This window comes from Camellia sinensis, chromosome 8, assembly GCF_055761805.1.
Source record: "Camellia sinensis isolate YWXY chromosome 8, ASM5576180v1, whole genome shotgun sequence".
Taxonomy (NCBI): domain Eukaryota; kingdom Viridiplantae; phylum Streptophyta; class Magnoliopsida; order Ericales; family Theaceae; genus Camellia; species Camellia sinensis.
In genome coordinates, this window is record NC_138968.1 from 186,302,987 (window position 1) to 186,321,485 (window position 18,499).

General features: G+C 33.5%; 2 protein-coding genes and 1 non-coding gene across 4 annotated transcripts; 2 read left to right on the forward strand and 1 right to left on the reverse strand.

Moving 5' to 3' along the window:
• The first annotated feature begins 813 nt into the window (after window positions 1-813).
• Window positions 814-2,337, forward strand: LOC114321629 (21.7 kDa class VI heat shock protein). The gene is made up of 2 exons (XM_028268810.2): window positions 814-1,767; window positions 1,988-2,337. Exons 1-2 carry the CDS (start codon window positions 1,461-1,463, stop codon window positions 2,275-2,277), a joined length of 597 nt encoding a protein of 198 aa, XP_028124611.2. The 5' UTR covers window positions 814-1,460; the 3' UTR covers window positions 2,278-2,337.
• Window positions 2,338-4,267: 1,930 nt separating this feature from the next.
• Window positions 4,268-4,340, reverse strand: TRNAA-AGC (transfer RNA alanine (anticodon AGC)). Its single transcript has one exon. It is a non-coding gene; the product is annotated as a tRNA-Ala (tRNA).
• A 6,663-nt stretch (window positions 4,341-11,003) lies between these two features.
• On the forward strand, window positions 11,004-17,969 carry ATK3 (kinesin 3). 2 transcript variants are annotated; one of them, XM_028268809.2, is made up of 17 exons: window positions 11,004-11,448; window positions 11,605-11,856; window positions 11,952-12,096; window positions 12,181-12,290; window positions 12,407-12,526; window positions 12,630-12,833; window positions 13,312-13,521; window positions 13,606-13,680; window positions 13,854-14,000; window positions 14,103-14,241; window positions 14,378-14,487; window positions 14,773-14,934; window positions 15,041-15,246; window positions 15,841-15,922; window positions 16,067-16,171; window positions 16,268-16,372; window positions 17,458-17,969. In XM_028268809.2, the coding sequence occupies exons 1-17, from the start codon at window positions 11,398-11,400 to the stop codon at window positions 17,635-17,637; spliced, it is 2,403 nt and encodes an 800-aa protein (XP_028124610.2). In that variant the 5' UTR covers window positions 11,004-11,397; the 3' UTR covers window positions 17,638-17,969. The 2 variants fall into 2 exon arrangements, with proteins under 2 accessions (XP_028124610.2, XP_082740479.1); XM_082884353.1 differs by having other exon boundaries at window positions 11,077-11,453.
• Window positions 17,970-18,499: the final 530 nt, after the last annotated feature.

An 18,499-nucleotide genomic window follows, 5' to 3' on the forward strand; every position in this document is an offset into this window, starting at 1 on the left:
TTGCAATTCTAGCTTTTCTTCATAAAGACTTATGAAATAACAAGAAACTTTACCCAAAGACTATTTCATCATACAGCAAAGCAATATTGAATTTACAATTCTAGCCCCTCTTCATAAAGACTTCAATCAATTATGCCTTCACAAGTCATCACCGGAATTTCCAAGCTTCAAAAGACAATCATGAAAGTAAAATTGTTCTGCTAATGACAATTACATCTTTATTCAAACTCATTCGTGTGCCAATTAGCTACAGTGCTGTACATTCAGTGGATACAACAGAAAGATCCTTATAACCTATCATTTTTAAAAAATGTTCAACAAAAAAAAAAAAAGCTAAAAATGATGGAATCTGTAAACCGCTCCAAATCGGTCCATTACCCGTGATAAGATTGGCAGTACATGATAAGATTATTAATCATCTTTGATGGAAAACACTACTTATGGCTAGGTCCCACTACCTAGTGCCACACACAGTATTTCCATGGCCAGAAATTCAAATATCCACCAAACTGATACCAATCCTGCTTTCTTCTAAAGTAGTTATTAGAGATGCCATGAACCAAAGCCATTGCATTGCGCATAGCTTATCTGTACTTTGTCAGACTTTATTTCAAAAAAAAATTAGAAAAACTTAAAAAGTTATGGGAAAAAAGTTAATGAGAGGAGGTGCTTTATGAGTCATGACAATAAACATCTAATACATTGAAAGTATTTCTTTCACACAACTTTGCTTGCAATAGGTTCTTACTTTTTATTTTATATATATTATTAAGTTTACAATACTAATAAACATCTAATCATGCATCTTACTACAGGATCCTTAATTTACAGGACTAGTAAAAGCCTGTGCATCTTACATGAGTAAGTGTCAGGAAAATTACCCAATTTTTCCTTTCTAGAACAGAAATAAGAGTAAAAGCAAGACTGCAAAAATCTTGCACAAATTTACTTGAGGCTATGTTTGGATCTTGAATTTGTTAGGGGGAAGAAAGGAAAATGAAAAGGTAATTTTTTCTCTTTTTTCCCTCTTCTTTTCTTTTCTTTTCTTTTCCTTCTACAAGCCAAGATCCAACACAACCTAAAGAGAGAGAGAGAGAGAGATTAACAAAATTAAGTACCTGAATGATCATGTTTTGTATGCCCTGACAAGCAAATTGCTTCTCCTGCTTTGCCACATGCTCCATAGAAGAAGACAGCCACTGATTTGCCGTGCACAAAGAATCAACCTGCCACAACCCTTTCTTGCCAATGGGAAAGATCTATAAAGAAATATTCCTCCAGCTTTGCAGCCCATCATATATTCCAAGAGAATTTGTTCTCTGCTTTTCCAAAGAGCAATTCACACTATAAGAACCATACCATTACCATCTCAAACATCATTCACACTATAAGAACCATATTATTACCATCTCAAACATCATTCATCACAATTCTAATTCCTTGAATTTTTTTTATCCCCAATGACTAGTTGCAGGCAGCTTGAAGTTCGATCAGAAGATCGAAATCCACAGAAATGGTGTGTTCCAATGACAGAAGGTGTGTTTGAAACCTTGATGTCCACAAGTAGTCCAACACAGCATACAGTTTTTGGTGATGGCTCGCTCTTCAGTCCATTGTTGTTCGGAAAATTCTTTGATCCATCTGATGCCTTCCCACTATGGGAGTTTGAGTCTGATGTATTATTATCGAAACTCCGGAGCGCCAGTCAGAGCACTGTTGATTGGTTTCTAACCGATGCTGATTATGTTCTAAAAGCAGAACTACCAGGTAAGCGTTTGGATGGTTGTTTGAATAATTTTCAGACCTTTCATTCAATCTTTTCAATTGAACTGAAAACCTATGGAGTTAGAGGCCTTATTCCTTGACTCATGATTGCACCTGGAAATCTTCTAAGAATGGAATTTGAAATACGCCGAAACTCTAGAGGTTTATTTCAGATTTAGCAGAGATGGTGAATTTTCTTGACACTGCTGATTTGTCATAACAGGAATTGGGAAAAGTAGTGTTCAAGTCTATGTTGAACAAGGGAAGGTTGTGGAGATAAGTGGGCAATGGAAGAACCAAAAAGAACCCAAGACAAGGGACTGGCGAAGTGGCCACTGGTGGGAATACGGGTATGTTCGGAGGCTTGAATTGCCAGAAAATGCAGATTGGAGGAAAATCGAGGCATATGAGAACAATGACACTGTTTTAGAGATTAGAATTCCCAAGAAGTGTTTGGATTGTGATAATGCTCAAGGAAGTGATGAGGCAACAAAAGATTTTGAATCCATTTGATATTAATATACAGTCACCGTATTATGTTTATGACGACATAATATATGTGTGATTCAAGTACATGAAATAGTTGCCGAAGTATATGCTATTGATCAAAATGCATCAAAGAAAAAGACAAAACACAACATGTGAAAATAATCAAACTGTTTCTATTAACACAAGCTATTGATCAAACGATCCATGTTTCTAGCCAACGCCAACATCTAACTGCTATAAGAATGGGCAAATTTGATTTCATGAAACTAGGAACGACTCCTAAAAATACAAGTGAACTTTTTTTTTTTTGTTTTGAAAATACAAGTAATTGAGGCTATCAACTTGATCATGTGAAAATAATCAAACTTTTTCTATTAACACAAGCTATTGATCAAACAGTCCATGTTTCTGGCCAACACCAACATGTAACTGCTAGAAGAATGGGCAAATTTGATTTGGTGAAACTACGAATGATTCCTGAAAATAAAATTTAACTTTTTTTGTTTTGTTTTGAAAATACAAGTAATTGAGGCTATCAGCTTGATCACATAATGGGATGATTATAGTAGTAATAGACACACAGTTAGTTCCGAGCATGAGATTCATAAAGAAAATATATTTGATAATAAAGGGTGAAAGCACTGGAAAGAGGGTACTCGGTCAGAACTGAATTTCATAGTGTTTCATAGTTCCACTCAGTAAATAACAATTTGAGTGAGCACAAAGGCTAAGACTTTCTTACCGGTAAAGCTTTCTGTTGGGTAAAATTATCGATTGGGATTTGATATGCAGAAATTTGAAAACTGTGTGGTTGTTGCAGTCTTAATTTTTTGAGAATACATCAGTGGGAACCACTAGCATACTCTTAAATACAAAAATGCAGACACCACCAAAGAATTTGCAATTTCAGCAATAAGAAATATTAATGAAGAAAACAATCTGACTATCTGAGTATGCAAGCACGGTCAAACTGAAAACAAGCACTTCTTCCTAGTTCTACAAAATTAAAGCATAGGCAGAGTGATTACTACAATACAACCATGAACACCTCAAAAGAAATTGACAAACAATGTTATCCAAAACTTTTCAGGGGAAAACTTCATCATTCCGCTAATCATCTGAACAATATCCTCTTTGGTCTTTCTTTCACATGTGTGCACACACACAAACAGTAACTAAGCATACCAAAGAAATGGCAAAAATTACTCTTAACTATGTGAGTGTAATGCATCTTTATAACACTAGTCATATCTATATATTCTCTAATCCCATGAATAAAATGTCATATCATATCACCAATGAATATTCACATTCTTTTATATATGCTGAGTACAAATCCCTCTTAAGTAATTGTACCCTCAAGTAGTGTATCCGTGGAAGTTCAATCAGCTGGCACCCAAATCATAAGAAAAGGATAGAAAAATCACACCTGACCCAAAAAAGAAAAAAAAATGCAAATTTAGTAAAAGGATTATTTAATTTAAATTGAGTTGTCTATGATTCAAAACATTGATTATGAAACCTGCCCATCCAAAAAACTATTACAAACACATACCCAAGTCCAAAGTATCAATACAGTGACTTCAAAACAAACCAAATAGATCTCTTGGGACCAATTATTTCACTCAACACCATCTTTACAAAATAAATATATATATATATATATATATATATTCTCATTGGCATTTTGTCAAGCAAGTGAAAATCATTCATCAACCATGAGATGCCCCGAGCCCAGACATCAAATAAACCCAAACCCTGAGACACAAACTTCATAGTAGTTCAGACATACAAAAAATGTTATTCATTAAAAAAAAAAAATTACACAGAGTTTGATGTATACATTATTTTTATTATATATATGTAAAATTATATGCTAATCAAAAAACAGAGAGAGAAGACGCATCATAGTTTCAAAGCATTTAAAATCTCATGATGGAGAGTACTGTAGTATAAACCTTCCCGAATATAGAATACATAAAAATTTACTGAAACATGAACAGTTGAGATAAAATGGAGATGCGGGGTATCGATCCCCGTACCTCTCGCATGCTAAGCGAGCGCTCTACCATCTGAGCTACATCCCCTTTCTTGCCTAAATGTTTCAATCAATTTTATTATAGTTTAATTGAAACCATATAATTACTACACCACTCATTTACCCAATTTCTTTTAGGTAAATTACACTTTTACCCTCCTTTTCTCCATATTATAGGTCTTTTCCTACTATGGTCCCTAATCTAAAAAAATTTAAATAAATAAATAGTTTCTCATAATCATAACTTGTTACATCATCTCTTAAAATATTGTCTCATAATACCTAAATCTTCACTCTCCTATTATTTTTCTCTTTTCTCTCATAATCTCTCATTTCGTTACGTATATTGATAATCTACTCTCACAATCAACCCATCTTCTCTCTCTTTTCGGACGCTCACAATTGACTACATTCTTTCTTCCAACCTTGATCTACTTCACTAGCCTTTACAATTCAATTCACACCCTCTTTAGTCCTCAAATGATCCATACCTACTATAATTTTCATTTTTGTTCGCTTGTTAAAAAGTTGCTTTTTAAGAGTACGAGGGATTAAGGAGTGTGGATGGTTTTGAGATTAGGTTACGTTTAGATTTATCGACAAAAGTGAGAAATTTTAATTTTTTAAAGACCAAAGTAAAAAAATTAATCATTGAAATTTATAAATTACCCCTTAACTGAATTTTTTTTTATAATTTGATCAAAGTGAAAATGACTAATAGTTCAGAATCAAATTAGCATAATTTTTATTTTTATTTTTTAGTTGTACAGAAGCAAAGTCAAGTCACTCATGTCAGGTCATTAGATGGGTCAGCAAGCCCGGTCATGAGCTTTTCGGGACTCAAGTCAATAATTAACTAATAAATTTTTGGAACCCTTCATATATTTTTTTTTCATTGAATGAAAAAAAAATTAAGATAAAAGACAAAAAATTTGTGTCAAAATCACAAAAAATACTTAGTATTACATTACAACAATTAATAATTGTCGCTTGATTCTCGCTCTTCTTGCATTTTTAGAAGCAAATAATCATAATTGCATAATCTAGTTTTTTTGCAAAATCATTTTCAATAGATAACAATACTAATTATTTTAAATGGGTCTTTCAATTTTTTAATGGGTCAATTTATTTTAAGTTAGTTTGGGTCTTTCTTAATTTTTTTTTTTAATTTAAAATATACCTAATATATTACAATAAACTATAATAGGAGGACCATTTTTTGGATTTATTTTCAATAGATAACAATGTTAATTTTTTTGGATGGGCCTTTTAATTTTTTAATGGGTCAATTTATTTTAAGTTAGTTTGGATTTTTTCAAATTTTTTTTTAACTTAAAACATAACTAATATATTACACTAAACCATAATAGAAGGGAACTCCTTTTTTTGAGTTTATTTTGAGGGACCCTAGATCATGGACTTGTTGGCCTATGCCTAGGGACGGCACTGTGGATGAGTATTATTTCTTGGAGACTTCATATTATTCTAAGCTTGGTTATTTTTATTAATAAATTGTATGATAGCAAGCAAATGTTTGTGGAAGCTGGTGAGGCTGCTTGCCTTTCTACGCAGTAATTTAATTAGCAGGGGTATTGATTCAAGTAAAGTCATTACTTTGGTTTACAATTGCAGGCCAAACAAATTCCCCCATTTGGAACATTGTCCAAAAAACTTGGAAATCAGTGTGTCATGGTCAACCAAGTAGTGCTCGTCCGGCTTCAAATCCAGTTGATTCCATTCCAAACACTAAAAATCTGCCATTTGTTATGATTTAGTGGTTGGTTACAAACCCATGAGGCTCTACCGTCATAGTAATCTTGTAAATATAAAATAAAAAATATAAATATAAATATAAAAAATTACGAAGTTTATTCAAATGAAGTGTGAGTCTCATCTAAAATTAATACAATTTTGTCAATTTTTCATTTTGTGAATTTCTATAATAAAAAAAATCTCTGAGTCTTTATATTTTAAATTGTGTTTGAATCATGAATTTAGAGAGGAATTTATAGATGAAAAAAAAAAAAAAACTTATATTTATACTAATATGTTTCAAACATTGTTTTCTTTCAAAAATTTTTTTTCATTCATGTTGTTCAGATTTATGTCCTAATCATGAGAACCGAACAATACATTAGTGCCATTTTGGGAACATAAAAACGTGGCTGTCAAAAAAGCCAAAAAAGTCATTTGGCAAGTGCTAAAAACGCAGCCCTAAATTACAAATTAGGGCCTATGAAAAATAAATAAAAAAATAACTCTCTTATGTTGGGTAAGGGTATTTTGGTCATTTTAGTTTGATTTGACACCATAAATAAATATTAAACTAAAAAGCAAAAAGCTAACTTTTTACCAACTTCCCAAATCACTTCCAAAAAAACCAAAAAACTTGGTAAAAAGTCAAAAGTCAACTTTTTACCAACTTCCCAAAACAACTTAGTTAGTTTGAACATATAAAAGACAAAAAGAAAGTTACAGGTCTAAGAGACCTTTGTATTATCTTTACGTTTGTATCAAATCAAGCACTACAATGCTTGATGATGAGGCAATTGTTGCAACATATAAACCATTGACTTGTCCTGTCTTTTGATTACATCCATACTTTGTTATATTAACACCTCAGTTGACCTTGAGATAAAAGTTAAAAGTTTATAATGTAAAAATAAAAGGGATAATTACATTCTACCCCATTTGTTTTCGCGCGTTTAGACATTATCTTCTTGACTTTTATAAATGTACTCATAAATCCTTTGTGGTTTGGAGTGATGCGCAAAAATAATAAGATGTGACGGAATTAATGAAAAGACTAGAATGCCTTTATTTTTTTCTTCAATTTTCTTATGAATGCCATTTTACTACCATAATTTTCTCTCTTTTAAACTGGGCTACCTAAGCACTCCCAAATGGCATTACATCCCCATAGCCACTATGAGGCACCATTTTCTCCACACAGTCCCTCCCACCCAAGGCATATCCTAACGACACCACCGATCGTGGTTCCTCTGTCTCTGTCTATCTCCTCTTTCTTTCTCATTTTCTTCATCATGATCTTCTTATTCTTTAATAGTAGTCTCTTTTGACCATCATCTCCTTTGTCCTTTCTTCCTGCCATCAGCTCCAGACTTTATTCCTTAACCCCCATTACATTTCTCTCTCTCTCTCTCTCTCTCTCAATATATATATATATACACACACAGAGACATACCTCTCTGTGTATATGATTAGTGTTATCTATTTGATTATTGGGTGGGTTTGATCTCTTTATAGTTATGAATTTTTCATATTTGACAAAAACTAAAAGATGGGTTGCTGTTTGTCTACCACCGAGTTGAGTGATTTAAATAGCAACACCACTGCCGTCGCCGTACGCACCAACATGACAGTCAACAAAAATCACAAAGAAAACACCAAACCATCGTCAACGACAACAACCATGACAAATTCGAATCAACAAAAAACACAAGAGAGACATTCTCAACAACAACAGCAACAACACAAGAATTCTCAACAGATTAAGCTGAAGCGATCAAGCAGTGTTATTTCCTGTGGAAAGCAAACCGATTTTGGGTACGACAAAGATTTTGATAAGAGGTACACGATTGGGAAATTGTTGGGACATGGGCAATTTAGGCCTTCTTTGTCATAACCTATTTTAGTCTATCTTTTTATCTTTTTTAGGTCACATCAATCAATATCTTCTCTCTACTTTTCTACACATCTTTTTATAAGAAGTTAAAAAATGCACTTATTTAGAATATCCCAAATCACCCCTTACTACCATAACTTTATCTCTCTTAAATTCTTTTTTTTTCAACCCTTATTAATGGCAAACAAATTCTCATAGACTATCAACGACACCACTGACTATGGTTCCTCTCCCCATTTCCACTATCGATTGATCAAACCTTCCCCCACTCATCCACTCTCTCTCTGTATATATATATATATATGTGTGTGTGTGTGTGTGTGTGTGTGTGTGAAATCCACCACAAGGGAAGATCAGCTCCGGTTGGTGGTGGGGCGACCGGTTCGTCGTCGTAGCCGAGTTAAAGCAAGGGAAGAGATGAGACAAACCACTTCCCATCACATTTGATTCAAATTTTACATGAGAGAGAGAGAGAGAGAGAGGGAGATAATCATAAATTTAGGTAGGGGAGAGAGAGAGAAGGAATGAGGGACTAGTTTTGTTTTTATATTGTTTGGTTGTAATCTTTAGAGTAGGAAATATAGGTCTAGAATGCTAAGAGATTGGAAGGGCAAATTAGTCAATGCAAGCTCCAATTTTGGCGCCAATCACTTTAATCCTAGTGCAAACATGCTTCTCTGATACATTTGGCCAACGCATTGTCAAATTTAGCAGAAAATGTCACTTTTGCACATCACTCCAAGCTATAGGGGATTTACGAGTACATTTATAAAAGTTAGGGAGGTAATGTGTAAATGCGTGAAATCACATGGGGTAAAAATGTAATTATCCCTAAATAAAAATACTAAAATTTATTTAAATAAATAAATATATATTTATAATTGTGTAAACTAACATCCTAAAATAACACAATTCCCTAGTTTATGTTATTTTAGTGTCTCATATTTTAGTTATGTCAAATTAGTCTCCTACTTAATTTGTATTTAAATAATTCCTTAACGTAATTTTTGTCCAAATTGAACAAGAATGCAACTCATTTCCAATAAATGCTACGTCCAATTACAAAAAATTGTCCAAAACTACTAATTTTTTTTCTTATTCATCAGACTGCACCTCAATTGTCAAATTATCAAAAAATTTACATATAAAATTATAAAAACATAGTATTTGCACCAATGTCTAATATATATGCATCTAAATGTTAAAATACATTTTCAACGTACGTAAAACATCAGTCTTGGAGATTGACATGAAGGTAGGAAGGTGTTTGATCTCTATTTACTAATACACATCAACAAAGTTGGATGATCCAAATTAATTTATAATGGTTACCTTAGAATGGCAAGCCATTAACATCAACAGCTTTGAGAAAGAAGTTGAGTCATTGTTTTGTAGGTGCAGAGAGATTTGGATGATTATGAATTGGAAAACATGTCACCGTTTGATTATCTTTTCAATGGGAGAGAGTGTTAGTGCAACACGTTTAGCATAAAACATAGATAAAAAGAGTGTGTGTGTTCAACAATGAAGAGGATGGCTGAAGAAGAAGCCTCCAAAAAGGTGTAGAGAAAATGACCACAAAAGAATGCAACCAAACACCAATAAACGAATGGAAATCCCAACATCCAACACCATGGTCCATGTGAGATGGCCAGATAGTTCCTTATATTGGTACCATTTTTTATCTCAATAAAATTCGTCTGTCTCATTCATTTTAATAATATTTTTAAAACGGAATATGATTGGCTTGTTTAACTTGTTAATTGGTCGATCAGTCTAAAGTTTTTGTTTGGCCTTGCCTCATTGCATTCTAAATCTAAACCATTGGATCATGTTTCTAATTTCATGTGTGTCGCATAATTCAATGGTTGAGAGCACAATGAGACAAATATGTATATATAAAAAATATATTAAAATATGTGAAAATATATAAAAATATGTATTAAAATTATATTATTTTGGTATTATTTGATCTTCAACAAATATTCATTGTGCATTTGTTAGTAAAACATTTATTATATCTTTATTTTAAGGCTAAGGATAAAATATTTTTTTGATCTTTGCTCTTAGCTTAAAATTGTAATTTATTTATTTGAGCTCTCAAAATAATTCTATGGGTTCGTTTGAGAAGTGAATTGGATTTTTGACTTTTTGGTTACTTTATCATGGGGTTAAAAAGCCTCGTTTAGAAAAAGGACTTTTTGATTTTTTTTGACTTTTTGTAAGAGAAAAAATGTAATGATTATAGGTTGGATGTGTTGTTTTGTCTTATTGAGCTAAAAAGTCTATTTTATCTTTTTATAGCTAAAATAGCCCCAAATCTAACCCAACTCTTCTTCCCAAACGAAACTTATATAACATCATATGACAATTTATGTATCTTACACCTCAAATCCAAGTAAACTTTACCTAAAATTATGAATAACTTTTTATTTTAAATTTTAAAATTAACTCAACTAAGAGAAATACGACATTTAAGATTGTTTTTTTTAATGAATTTCTAGTACTTATACAAATTCAAATTTGATTAAAAAAAACTCAAAAGTCTTTTTCACTTTTTGACTCAAATCCATATCAAATTAAATTTTTCTAATTTTTTAACCCAATGAAGAGAAAGGATTTAGCGAAGTCGAATTACCAACAGATATTTTTCAAATTGACAATCAAATCTATTTTCAAAAATATATAATTTTAATAAAAAAGTCAAAAAAGCACTACAAAAATTAATTTTTCTTTTTATTTTTTCAAATGTTTTTAAAAAAATAAAAAAAATCAATTTCCAAAATAACCCTCCAGTTTACCACTTCTATTTTTGCACAAAAATAATAACTGTTTTCCGAACTATTTATTAGTTTGATTCTAAAAAAAAAAATAAACTTCGTCAAATTGAGAAACAAATGAAAAAAAAAAAGTAACTAACAAATGAAAAAAGAACATTGGGAAATGCCATTAGATATGGATATGATAAGGTAATGGGGGCATTCTAGTCATTATGTATTTCTAACGAATCTATCGCATAATTGCGCCAGACTCCATTTCAAAAAAATTCGAAAGTCCAACAACGCTCTCTTCCACCGGTCGTTTGACCTTCGACTCACTGAGTCAATCTCAGATCACCAAAATTATCCAATCAAGTTTAGAGAGAGAGACACCACTGAGAGAGAAGCTTCACGCAGAGAGAGAGAGAGAGAGAGAGAGAGAGAGACAAAGATTGCAATTTAAAAAAAAATTAGTAATTCTTTACTTGGTTTTTTTGATGTTACAATTATTTCAATTTTTAGGGTTAAAGAAATTGATTTCTCTGTGTGAGGTTGAATTTTGGAGATAATTGAGTCCCTGCAAATTAAAGCAACGGCTCTGATACATCGATAGCTTTGATTGCAATCCAAGGCCCCACCAAGATCAGACCCAACTTACCCCCCTCCCCAACCCAACTCTCTCTCTCTCTCTCACTCTTCAAATGGCTTCCAAGAACCAGAACAAGCCTCCCACTCCTGCAAGCCCTTCAAATGTAAGGTTTGATTTACTCAAAATTGTCTCTGTTTCCGAGTACTTGGTTCGATTTTCATGATGGGTTTCTCTGTTTTGATCTGTTTTTGGACTAAAGATTGTGGGTTTTGAATTTTTTTTTTATGATTTTTTTTTTTTTTTTTATGATTTTTTGTAGAGTAAATGTTTAGTTGATGAAGTTTCGGTAGATAAGCGGCGAAAAATTGGGTTTTCGAAAATGGTAGGGCCGGCGAATGGAAGCAGAACCCGGCAGGCCTTCTCGGTCGTCAATGGTGGTCAAGATCTAGCTCCGGCTAACGGGACGGCTAGTAATGCTGGTTCTGATTGTGGTAGTGTTGAGTTTACAAGAGAGGAAGTTGAGGGATTATTGAATGAGAAGATGAAAACAAAGAACAAATTCAATCTTAAGGTATGTGGGTTTTGAGCTTTTAACTTAATTTCATTGATAGAACAATTAGGGTTTTTTTGGGGTTTATTTATGTGATGTGTTTTATGATTTTTTAGGAGAAATGTGACCAAATGATGGAGTATATTAAAAGGCTTAGGCTTTGTATTAAATGGTTCCAAGAGCTTGAAGGGAGCTACCTATTAGAGCAAGAGAAGCTAAGGAATTTGCTAGAAATGGCAGAGAAGAAATGCTCTGATATGGGTATGATTGCTTTGTTCTGCTTTAATGGGGTCCGTAGAAGATTTGAGCTGGTCATTAATGTAGGTTAATTTGCTTGCTCTTTAGAGATGCTAATGAAGGCAAAGGAAGAGGAATTGAATTCAATTATTATGGAGCTGAGAAAAAATTATTCATCATTGCAAGAGAAATTTATGAAGGAAGAATCAGATAGATTGGTAAGATTGTTGGAAGAATTACATTGATTTGTAAATTCTTGGCTTATAATTTTGTTTTGTTAATTGTATTTTTTTTGGGGGGGGTGAATAATTGATATTTTGAATACAACAATTAGGCTGCAGTGGATTCTCTTGCAAAAGAGAAAGAGGCTAAAGTTGCTGCAGAGAGAATGCAAGCCTCTCTCTCGGAAGAGCTCCGAAGTGCTCAACGAGAGAACTCAAGTGCTAATCAGAAGGTAATACAAAAAGATGTAATTTGAATTTCAGTGCAAGAACAAATTTCCATTTTCCAGAAATCAATCACTTCACTATGTCATCTGGATTTGTTGAATTCTGCAGATTTCATCACTTAATGATATGTACAAGCGATTGCAAGAGTACAACACAAGTTTGCAACAATACAACAGTAAACTTCAGTCAGAGCTTGCAACAACTAATGAAACCCTTAAGCGCGTGGAGAAAGAGAAAGCTGCTGTAGTGGAGAATCTCGGTACCTTAAGGGGACACTATAATTCTTTGCAGGATCAGCTTACTTCATCTCGAGTATGTTCTTTCTTATCTGTGTGCTATTCATTAGCATCATAATCATTGCATTTTCATACTGATTTCTCGGTGTAGGATTTAATGTGGTTTTAGAGAGGGGTTATATGCCAGTTCCATAGTTGAAAGATTCCCATGTGAATTCGAGTGTTTGTTTTAAAATTTGTCTGCCGCAAGAAATTAGGAACTTGAAATTCTATGCTAAGTTTGACAAGGAAAATCTGGTTGGGTTGTAAACATGTATATAACTGCATACATGATACTGTAACATGTCAATTTATTCACATGGCATTTATATGTTCATGTTTTGATGAAAATTCTTTTATTCTCTTCCATAAGGTTTCACTTTCATTGTGATGCATTCAATTTTATGATCAGTGTTGCAACAAGAACCAAATTGTGGTCAGTTATTAGTTCCTGATGACTTATTATTGCGTAGTTTGATCTCTGATTGAGTGTTCACTCACGATTTATTTTTTAGGCCTCTCAAGATGAGGCTCTGAAGCAGAAAGATGCTTTAGTGAATGAAGTGGGATGCCTTAGGGGAGATCTGCATCAAGTGAGAGAAGATCGTGACCACCAACTGTTACAAGTACAGGCTTTAACAGCTGAAGTGGTGAAATATAAAGAATGTACTGGAAAATCCTATGCCGAGTTGGACAGTTTAACACATAAGTCAAATGAGTTGGAGGTCTGTTTTTGCTGCTTTACTTTTTTCTTGAACACGTAATGTGCCTTCATTAATTAAGTTCTACATGATGTGTTTATTCAACAGGCAAGATGTTCGTCTCAAAGTGAGCAGATAAAAACAATGCAACATCAACTTCTTGTTGCAGAGAACAAACTGCAGGTATCACCATATGGATCTTTGGATTTCTGAGATGATAAATTAATACTTCAAGGAACTTGTTTTGAGTTAATGTTATATGCTAGCTTCTCTGTTTCAAGGATGGATTGTTTACAGTTAAAATTTTTCTGATGTGGGTATTTGATGTGGGTATTTGATGGATGTTCTGTTTTCAGATGTCTGATTTATCTGCATTGGAGACGAGAGCAGAATTTGAAGAGAAAAAAAAACTTATTAATGAGCTACAAAGCCGTCTTGCAGAAGCAGAAGAGAAAATTATTGAAGGAGAGAATCTACGTAAAAAGTTACATAATACAATATTGGTAATAATTTTATGCAAGACTTTCTTCTTCTTTTTTTTTTTTTTTTGGTTGGATGGTATGTGAACATTTTCAACTACTAAACTCTTTTCTTTTCTGCTGCAGGAACTAAAGGGGAACATCCGTGTTTTTTGTAGAGTACGACCTTTATTGCCTGATGATGGTGTAGTTACAGAACAAAAAGTTATTTCTTATCCCACAACAACCGAAGCACTTGGACGGGGCATTGACTTGCTACAAAATGGTACATCATTATTTCTCTATAAAAAAAATTGTTAAGAAAGAATTTAATTTTTGGGTAGGCATTATTAATATTATTTTGATGCTATGCTATGCTTTATAAATACTCTGATTTGACTCCATGTTTCTGTTGTCATCAGGACAAAGACATTCTTTCACGTTTGATACAGTATTCATGCCTGAAGCATCACAGGAGGATGTTTTTGTGGAAATCTCACAGCTTGTACAGAGTGCTCTTGATGGTTATAAGGTGATTTATTGCTTAGTTGAGACTCCAATTTAGTTACTTTGATTAAACAATTTGAACTGAGCCATGCCACGTAGCTATTATTTTATATTAATATACATAGTACTAATATAATGTAAGTCTTGTTTGTATAGTTCATTCAACCAGTTGCTGACTGGTTGGAAATTAAAGTTACCTAAATAAACATGTATCTTTTCTTAATTAAGTGTGATTGTCTTGTATACCACTAGAACCATAGGCTGGCATCATTCAAGATCATAGAGAATGATAATGGTTTGTTCCCTGCAGGTCTGCATCTTTGCTTATGGTCAAACTGGTTCTGGTAAAACCTATACTATGATGGGCAGGCCTGGAAGCCCAGATCAGAAAGGGCTGATACCTCGCTCACTAGAACAGATATTTCAGACTAGGCAATCTCTTCAAGCCCAAGGATGGAAATATGAAATGCAGGTGTTTAATTAGTCTTCCTTCTTTTCCCTATCTCATTGGCATTGTTTTGTACTTGGATGTTCTTATTGAGATGGTTTCTGAATATTGGTTCTAAAAACATTTTTAGGTGTCAATGTTGGAAATATACAATGAAACGATACGTGATTTATTATCAACAAATCGATCATGTTCAACAGAGAACGGTGTTGCAGGAAAGCAGTACACAATTAAACATGATGCAAATGGAAATACTCATGTCTCTGATCTTACCATTGTGGATGTTCGCAGTAGTAGAGAGGTTTCTTTTCTTTTAGATCAGGCTGCACAAAGCAGGTATTCAACAGTATATGATCCATTGTTTACTGCTTTCATTCAAGAAATATTTGATCAAGAGTTTCTTAGAAATCTCTATTGTGTTGACGAAGGAAAGTAGATTTTAAGCCTCGTTTGGCAAGTGGCTTTTTTAGCCAAAAAGTCAAAAAGTCACTAAAAAAGCCAAAAAGCCAACAAGTCATACCAAAAAATCAAAAATTCTCTTTTCTCTCTACTTTTTGCACGTCTTTTCGTAAAAAGTCAAAAAGTCATTCCAAACGTATTAGTTTTTTTTAGCTCATATTTTAACCAAATAGTTAAAAAGTTACTAAATTAGCCTGTTCCCAAACGAGAGTAAAGGCATGATGAATCTTTCAAAAAAAAAAAATTATTTTTTTTCTTTTACAAGTTGCAAAAGAAGATTATTTTGAGAAAGTAGTTTGGATCTTATTTGTGGCTTCTAGCATAAATTATTTGTTACCACTTTACCAGTATATCATGCGCTAGTGTTTTTGTATGCTTTTTTTTTTGTTTTTTAAATTTTGGGGCTGTTTGGTCCAGAAGATCCACGTACTTCTGTTTATATTTGCAAGACTTCTATTTGTTTTCATTCAGGTCTGTAGGCAAGACCCAGATGAATGAACAGTCTTCAAGAAGTCATTTTGTCTTCACTCTTCGAATATCTGGTATTAATGAGGTATGAACACTAATAGGGACTGTCACCTTTTCAAGTGTGTTAGCACTGATTCCCTCCATCTCTGTCCCTCTCTTGCTCACCACACACACACTTGCACAAATATGCCAGTCAATGATAGAGTGTTTTTCTTCTCGCATTTTTCAGAGCACTGAACAACAAGTACAAGGTGTCCTGAATCTTATTGACCTTGCTGGTAGTGAGCGTCTCTCTAAGAGTGGATCTACTGGTGACCGGCTGAAGGAAACACAAGTACGTAGTGGTGCAAAACCAGCATAACTCACTTTTGTAATCTTCTTTTTCAAAATTTTCTAATTTTCTAATTTAATATTTTTTGGTTGTTTGCAGGCCATTAATAAGAGCTTATCATCTTTAAGTGATGTTATATTTGCCTTGGCAAAGAAGGAGGACCATGTGCCATTTAGGAACTCAAAGCTCACATATCTTCTTCAGGTAAATGCTTCGAATGAGAACAGTACAATTATGCTATGTTAAATTGTCTCTTTTAGAAGATTCATTTTGCTTTCATTTGTGGAAAACATGGATGTGCAATTTATCACAACCCAAACCCCAACCTCAATGGATTTAGGATTGTGACTGGCCAGTTGCAACTTGCTACCAAAGTCCTAGGCTAGACTGAGTAAATTGTGCACGTAGTTATCCTGTTGATTAATGGATAATGGAAAAAATATTTACATCAGAAGCTTGGTTCTAAGAGGATAACAGGACCTAAATAAACAGGGTAACAGGAAATAGATTTTCAGGAACTAAACAGGATAACAAGAAATAATAATAATAGTATTATGCACATTGCTTAAGTGGGATAAGACAAATGGGAATTGTTGTTAACCCAGACTCCTAATAGGACAGACCACCCCATCCCATTCCTATACCGCGAAGTCGCATGCAGTGACTAGGGAGACTGTCTCATGGTAAGAACATGTCTGGTTTGAGATTATAGATTCATAAAACATGTTTACAAAACAAGCTATAGCTATAAAACATGCAGATATCCATGAGGTTCAATACACATTTATCATATAAGCCACTGAGCACTGAAGAAATGCAGGTTTAATCAATCAGTCTTACCTGTTGAGGAATCATACCATACTGGGAAGGCACAGTGACATAATCTGCCATTTGCAATTCCAAATATATATAAATAGTAAATTGTGCAAAATTAAAGTAAAGCACTACTCCTAAGTGTCAAGTTACTCATATCGCTTAAACTCTTTGTTGATTCTTCTTATTTTCCTATACAAGGATATCATTTATTATGTGGTCATAAATCACAATATAATTGGACTACAATTTTTTCTCAAAAGTGTTTAATAGCCCTTATATTATCCCAACTTTACTCATTCAAAGGTCACATTATAATTCAATGTCTTGTTATGATCCCTATCCAAGGCCTTTAAAGTTTAAAATGAAAGGAACAAAAACATGGCATAGATAAAAGCTTATACAACTAGATTATTCTATATTGTTGTGGATTTATGCTTTGTTTGATATCTTCTAATCAATCCATGGTTAATCAGCCTTGCCTAGGTGGGGACTCGAAGACTTTGATGTTTGTCAATGTTTCTCCTGATCCTTCCTCGTTGGGAGAGTCACTTTGTTCGCTTAGGTTTGCAGCAAGGGTTAATGCTTGTGAGATTGGGATTCCTCGGCGACAAACCAACATGCGTTCTGCAGACTCTCGCTTGAGCTATGGCTGATTTTGATGAAGTAGGACGGTTTTTGCTTTTATTTGAGAAAATCTTTTGTTCTTTATCTGTGTGGCATTTTTAATTATCAACCAAAAATTCGAATCCAATTCTAACGTAGTCTGCTTGTAATTTGTATAGTGAAGAGAATATTTGGGCTTGTATCAGTGATAATAGTAGTAGAGGGTTGCCCATTGAATATTTCAATTTGTATTCGTAAATGGAGAGTTTGATACCTAAGCATTCATTCCTACAGAATTCTGTTTTGTTGTACTTTAGTAATGCCTTGTTACCTCTTTTGGTTAAATCAAAGTTGAGTCATCGTTGAAATAGATTAGAACCAAGCCACATTTCAAACTTGGCATTGTATCAATTATCTGGAAAGTTGTTTTGCTTTGAATAGCCAAATGGAGGTAACAAAGAACATATGACAGTGCTCTTTTCAACTTGTGAAGAAATTGGGATTCTTTGCATAACCTACAGTTTATCATTTGTTTGTCACTTGAAATATGCTTGAGAAATGTGGTTGGTATGTTGTGCTGATTTATGTTTTGACAGTATCTTCAAAAGTGTTGGTATGCATTGACTTACCAAAAAATATGCTGTGTTCAAAGAAAAGAGAGTCTACCCCACAGTTTTTTAGGCTTTGTTTGGAAAAGAAAAATTTTAAAACATAGAGATAGTGGTAGGGTCTCAAACTCCATTTCTTGGACCACATGAAGTGGGTAATTCAGAGCAGGGGATATGATATATAAAAGTGGTATCGTAGGGTTGTTTTAAGGCCACTCACTCATTGTCCAAACACATTACGCACTCTCTTTCTACAATCTTTATTCATTACCCAACCAATTGATTCAGGACCTCTCATCATGCT